Source organism: Nanorana parkeri, unplaced genomic scaffold (assembly GCF_000935625.1).
Source record: "Nanorana parkeri isolate BGI_ZX_2015 unplaced genomic scaffold, ASM93562v1 scaffold3548, whole genome shotgun sequence".
Lineage (NCBI taxonomy): Eukaryota > Metazoa > Chordata > Amphibia > Anura > Dicroglossidae > Nanorana > Nanorana parkeri.
In genome coordinates this window covers 25,592-32,388 of record NW_017309816.1, presented here as the reverse complement: position 1 = coordinate 32,388, position 6,797 = coordinate 25,592, and the positions used below count along the sequence as shown (strand labels likewise).

At 48.1% G+C, this 6,797-nt stretch overlaps 1 protein-coding gene across 1 annotated transcript in view; it reads right to left on the bottom strand.

Moving 5' to 3' along the window:
- Positions 1 to 1,578, bottom strand: part of LOC108803266 (lymphocyte antigen 6E-like) — an 8,879-nt gene extending 7,301 nt beyond the window's left edge. Inside the window, exon 1 of the mRNA XM_018575099.1 lies at positions 1,527 to 1,578. Coding sequence (XP_018430601.1) covers positions 1,527 to 1,578 — 52 coding nt within the window. The remainder of the gene's footprint in view (positions 1 to 1,526) is intronic.
- Positions 1,579 to 6,797: the final 5,219 nt, after the last annotated feature.

Genomic DNA, 6,797 nt, shown 5'->3' with positions numbered 1-6,797 from the left:
CCAGGTGCATCAATCTCACAGAGCAGCACAGCTTCCATCGGACCCTTGACTTTATCAGACTTCTGGGAGTGTGTGCGGGAAATGTGAAAGGCTCGGCCATGCGCGCAAGTGCACTGCGGCACCAGGTCCATCAATCTCACGGAGCAACACAGTTTCCATCGGACCTGTTACTGTATCAGACTTCAGGGGGGGGCGCGGGGGGTGTGGCGAGGGCTCTGTTGTGCGTGCAAGCGCACTGCGGCTCCAGGATAATAAATCTCAAATCTCACGGACCAACGCAGCTTATCAATGGCTCCAAGTCCAGATGTCTGGACTGGCGCATGTGTGGTAGTCCATAAGAGTTCTGGACTTCGAGCCACTGATAAGCTGCGTTGGTCCATGAGATTGATGAACCCGGTGCCGCAGTGCGCTAGCACGCGCGGCCGAGCCCTTCACACGTCCCCCGCACACGGCCCGGAAGTATGATAAAGTCACGGGTCCGATGGAATGATAGCAAAACAAATGGCAAACGCACTCATCGATTTGTTACCAGCTTTACAGCAAGGTGCACATGGAAGGGCTTTATACAGTACAAACAGCAAAAAGTTCCCAGCACACTCACCAGCTAAGGTTAAAAACAGAGGTTTGGATACACGTCTTCTGCAGAATATGTGGAAGCCGCACAGCCGCACCTCTATATAGTGCGGTCCTAACTCTAACCTAGGAGAGTCTCCATCTTGGAGCACATGTAGCAAAATATCAAATTGGGTGCAGGTCTGTCAGGAGGAAGCCCACCCTCCCTTAAAGGCACAGGGACGCACAAGGGACCCCGCACATCACAACGGCAGCTGAGACCCCAGTGGTGCAGTGACGCATGGAATGATAGAACACCGGCGCTAGTGTAAGGGGGGTGGAGGGGTGCAAAAATGCACCTTCGCCTGTGTGGGCAAAAATCCTTGCACCGGCCCTGCTAACTGGACACAAGCCCCTCAGAAAGAAAGGTGTGTGTGTGTGTGTGTATATATATATATATAGGAGTATCAGACAAAGGCAAGCTGAGCCTCGTCTAGAACATCTTGGAGAATGTGCCTGGAGACCTTAGTTTGAAGGTCTTCGATTTCGGGACTTTCTGATCTTTTCAGAAGTCGAGGAGCTCCCTGGATTGGTAACGTTCTCTTTATCTAGTTTATCATCTGCAATACCTATATATAGTGTACCTAACCTAAGTACATTTCTTTTATTATTCTACTACTCATCAGTTTAAATTATTGCACAACACCCACAAATCTGAAAAGTTAAGCTCACAAACTTGTTAAATAAATAAATAAATGTAACCGAGTTTAACCCTTTGTTACAGCGCACCACATCAGACCACAAAAAAAAGTTCTGGTGGACATACAATTTAATTCCGGTGGGTTTGTGGTTATAAAACAATAAAGGCGTCCTTCTTCCTACATGATAGGCTCAAAGAAAAAAGTCTTCACTTTGAAATACGCTGTAATCTCGCAGTACGAATTACTGGCGATAAGAAGTCGGTGGTCTCTTACCTGTCCCTATGCAGAGAGCGGCCAGAAGGAGGATGCTTGCGTAGGCTGCCATTGTAAAGCTGGAGGAGGTTTGTGACATCTCAAGGCTTTGTGCCCCAATATATACTCCCTCACATGTGTGCTCACAGCTGTCACCATGAAAACCTTAGTGGACGTTCCAATCCCTCCTCCCAAACACAAACAATGCTTTTTGTGAAGCTGACAAAAAAGCTGAAATTTACCCAAAGGCTGTAAGTTCAGTCACACGACTCTCACTGTTAGCAAATAACAATCAAAGTTGTCACGCTCGGTTGATTGCAAATTGCAGACATTTGTACCAAGGAGAAACTTGTTCTTGTTACTGTTTGTAACGATTGGGTATCCAATGTGTCGGGGTCTTTCATACAAAGTGGGCAACATCTTCTACTAGGTACAGCAGGCTTATATAAAGGCAGCAGAGAGAAAGGGTAGGCAGGGTAGGTCTATTAGGTAGGTTATAGGTGGTAGAGAGAAAGGGTAGGTAGGGTAGGTCTATTAGGTAGGTTATAGGTGGTAGAGAGAAAGGGTAGGCATGGTAGGTCTATTAGGTAGGTTATAGGTGGTAGAGAGAAAGGGTAGGTAGGTAAGTCTATTAGGTAGGTTATAGGTGGTAGAGAGAAAGGGTAGGTAGGTAAGTCTATTAGGTAGGGGGAAAGGACAGGTAGAAACGGTCACAAATACTGTATGGATTGCACAAGCTCCGTAACCAAATTGTTTTTTTTTGCAGGAGACTAATTTTCTGTTACATAAATCTCTGCAACTCTCCTGTAAAAATGTTCCCCGCTGGGTGCTTAGCTCCAGCCCTTGCCGTAAGGTCAAGGGAGTGGGTATATCTATAGGGTCCCACTCCTCTCTGCCGTGTGAGGTACTCGCTGAATGGGTTGACCCAGATGGGAGGTTTGTTTCTTGTGAAATGTTCCATCCAAAACAAGATGTTTACCTTAGCAAATGTGTATTTACCGAACTAGGGTCACAGGTGTCCTGGTTTTGGCAGATGATTTTAATTTGGTGCTTGACCCCAGCCTAGACACTACCTCCGGAAGGTCTCAAATCTCCTTTTCTTCCATTAACAGGCTTAAAAAATGCCTACATTCACTTCAACTTGTTAATATTTGGGGGATCCAACACCCACGTCATAGAGATTATACCTGTTATCCCGGCCCACATAAATCTTACAGTAGAATAGATTTCTTCCTAATCTCCCACCATCTTCTCTCATGGGCCCCCACTACTACAATTGGCACTCAAATTTGGTCGGATCACTCCCCGATCTCTCTCTCCCTTGAGGTACCCAATTTGTGCAAATCCTTATACACATGGAAGTTGAATGAAAATCTTCTTCTTGATTCTTAATGTAGAACCGACGATGCCACTACGATTACCAACTTTCTCTCTGATCATGCCACCGACCCTACCTCTGCTCCTACTCATTGGGAAGCTCTTAAGACCAGAGGTATAGCAAGGTCACGAGGCGCCCAGGGGCAAGTATTTCATTAGCGCCCCCCCACAAACCAAACCATAGTTCAATCCATGCAGTCTGAAGGATGGAGGGCCACAGACTGATAGAAGGGGGGTTTGGTGACCTGCAATGTCGGCGGTTACCAGGGCCCCCCAAGTGGCAAAATGCTAGGGCACCATCACAGCTGCAACTGCTGTGACCCTGGTAGTTCTGCCACTGTTTAGAGGACTAGAAATCCCAGCAATACATTATACAGCAATGCGGAATAATAATACCAGCTATTTAGGACTATAAATCTAAACAATACATTACACCTCAATGCAGAATACCATTATCTTTAGAGGACTACAAATCTCAGCAATACATTAAACAGCAATGCAGAACACCATCATCTATAGAGGACTGGTACTGGGTCCTGTACCCTGGTCCACGGTGCCAGGGAGTTCTGGGCCAGTTCCTGGGCACACTGGTAGCACACGGCCCACACCTGCTCTTCACTGATGGGCTGCTCCTAGGCATTCATGAAAATGTCCCCACATCCCCCTGTAAAAACTGCCTTTTTGCCACCTTCCCCCTGGATCTGCCACTGACCTGACCTTCAATCCCAGCTATGGGGTACAGAGCTCACCTGACTTCTTATCTGAGCTATGGGGTACAGAGCTCTCCTGACTTCTCATCTCAGTTGTGGGGTACAGACCTCCCCCTGCGATCCTCCTGCTGCTGCCACCAATGTTACCCCTGGGCGGTTCCCTACTTGTCAATGTGCCCACGTCTCTCTTCTCCTCCTACCGCCTGTGTCCACTGAGACCCCAGCTCATAGTATTTGAGGTTGAATAAAGACATAAGTCCATCAAGTCCAACCTGTTGTGTGTGTGTGTGTGTGTGTGTGTGTGTGTGTGTGTATGTAGGTCCATGAGTGTTCTCATTCTTAAGAGTACCTGTACCCTTGTACATTTCGGTCTCTCAGGAAGTCGTCCAAAAGCCTCTTGAATGATTCCAGATTAATTGCGGAAATTACCGCTTGAGGCAGTGAGTTCCAGACCCTAACCGCGCGAACCCCCTTCGCCCCTTGTGTTCGATTTTTTTTCTACCAGTTTTAGGTGGTGTCCTCTAGTCTTTGTCTAGCTCTCCCCCTGCCACTGTGCCACCTCTCCCACCACCATCTCTGTGTCCACTGACCCTCACTGGCTCTTCCACTACCACTGTACCAACCTCTCCCCCCACCGCCTCTGTGTCCACTTACCCCCTCCAGCTTTTCCCCTGCCACTGTGCCCACCTCTCTCACCGCCTCTGTGTCCACTTACCCCCCTCCAGCTCTTCCCCTGCCACTGTGCCCACCTCTTTCACCACCTCTGTGTACACTGAAGCCCCCACCTCTTTTGCCTCCCCCCCAATTGACTTATCAGGCCAGTGATTTATAGAAACAAAGCTCACCTCTCCTCCTGCGTTCCTCCCACCGCTGCTGCCGAACCTTCAGCTCTGTAATCACAAAAACTAGGCAGCTGTGAGGCCCCAGCGTGTGCTGAGGCGGCTGCCTAACTTTACTGAGCCCAGTGCAGGCACTGCTTTCCTGCCATGATAGTTCAGTGTGGTCAGCCTGGCAGAGCGGTGGAGGGAGCAGTAGCCAGTGGTGCCCCTTCAGACCGGCGCCCAGGGTTGGATTTTTTCTCTCTGCTGCCCCAATGCCAGGTTCCTCAATTCGCCCCCCTCCCCCCAATGGAGAATGGCAACTATATTGTAAAGCGCTGCGCAAACTGTTGGCGCTATATAAATACTATGTAATAATAATATGTTACTTTTATCACTTTTTTATTTTTCAGTTTAATTGTTATTTTGTTACTTATTTTTTTAATAATTTGTATTTATTTTATAATTTTTTTTATACATTTTTATTTTTTGAATTTTTATTTTTAATTTTTTTCACTTTACCTTATTGCTATCACACATGAGATAACAAGCCCCTGTTTGATAGCATTTGGAGGTGACAGGTTCAATAAACAGAACCTGTCACCTCCAATGCAGGAGTTCCAGCACTGCGCTGGAACTCCTGTGACAGCTGAGGGGAAGACTGTGATCCCTGGGAACTTCATGTTTCGGGCGATAGAAATCCCTGCCACCCCTCTGCTACCTGGGATATTTGGCCCTGCCGGCGCCCCCTTCATACCGGTGCCCGGGGGCAAGTGTCCCCTCCACCCGACCCCACAATACACCACTGCTTAAGGCCACTGTTCGTGGGGTGTTTATAAAACACGGTTCCCGCCTAAAGAGAGAGAAAGGCGCTACCTTGTCACGATTATTGACTGAACTTGCTACTTTGGAAACTTTACATAAGAAATCTCTGTCCCCTCCTTTGGTGGATCTGACGCAGGTGCGACTGGAAATCCAGAGACTTTTAGATGCTAAATATTTATCCCATAGAGAGAGGGTTCAGAGAGTTTTTTACGAACATGGTGATAAAAGCGGACGATTGCTGGCACGTTCTGTTCGTAAACAACGAATGCGAACTTATGTTCCTAAGGTTAACTAGGCCATACATGGGGTTGTCCATAGTTTAGAACAGGGCTCAAAATTTCCACTCGCCTGCTCGCATTTGGCGAGCAAAAATAAAGTGAGGGCGAGTGGAAATTTGGGTCTCCAAGTACCGGTCCGCGGGCCCACTCCGGCTTGGGGGGGTTAGTAAGGGGGGAGTGTATTATTTTATGTGTGGGGGGGTTAGTAAGGGGGGAGTGTATTATTTTATGTGTGGGGGGGTTAGTAAGGGGGGAGTGTATTATTTTATGTGTGTGTGTGGGGGAGGGGGGGTTAATAAGGGGGAAGCAAATTCTTGTGCTTCTGATTAACCTGCTGTCTTTTGACCCGGATTGTCCTTGACCTTGTGTATTGCTGCCTCTTGCTTGCCTACTGGACCTGCCGCAGTCTCCTGCCTTTGTACCTCGCTGCCTGACTGGATTTGACCCCTGGCTTGTTTGACCATGATCTTGGATCCTGCTCTGCACTCTGCTGCCTGACTGGTTTGACTACAGCTCAGCCTGACCCGATCCGATGCCGGAACTCTAGCTTGCACGGTGTGATCACCACTGGCACCTGTGCCACTCGCTGTCCACTCAGACTCTGTTCCCAACTCCAGAGTCTTTGGGACACGAGGTGCAAGGGAAGCCTCCTCCCACATTCAGTCTCCACCCAAGTACCTGACAGGTATGCTATTTTGATAAAGAAAAAAGAACATGGAGGGGCTGCTCTTCCAGGTTTGGAGTCCTATTATAGGGCCACCCATTTATCCCATTTGGTTTCTTGCTTCGACTCGCTTGACAATGCACTTTGGGTTATTCTTGAATGGGACCTGTCCGCAGTTCCCCAGACGAACCTTCCGTGGATCCCCACTTCCCAAAGGACTCGCCGATCACATCTTCCCTTATTTTCGCCTTTGGTGCTGCGGGTGTAGAACTCTACGATGTATAGATACCACTTGTCTACATTTCAAGGCCCAATGACCTACATTTTAGTGAACCCGGATTCTCCCTCGGGGTACCTTTCTATGCTGGAAGGCGAATGTTCCCTCCTTTTTTTTTCAAGAGTTTACATGGTAGTGCTCCGAAATCACTTACATTACTGTTTAGCCCTGACCCCCCACCCCGTGCTTCTTGGTTTTCCTATTTTCAGCTCCGACATTTCCTGAAGACTTTGTCTTCTTCGGCCCACCTCTATAGGTCCTTCACCCCTTTTGACCAAACTATGTGCCTCTGCTGTGCCGGCCCCACATCTTGTTTCATTGCTCTATAATTCTTTGATCTCAA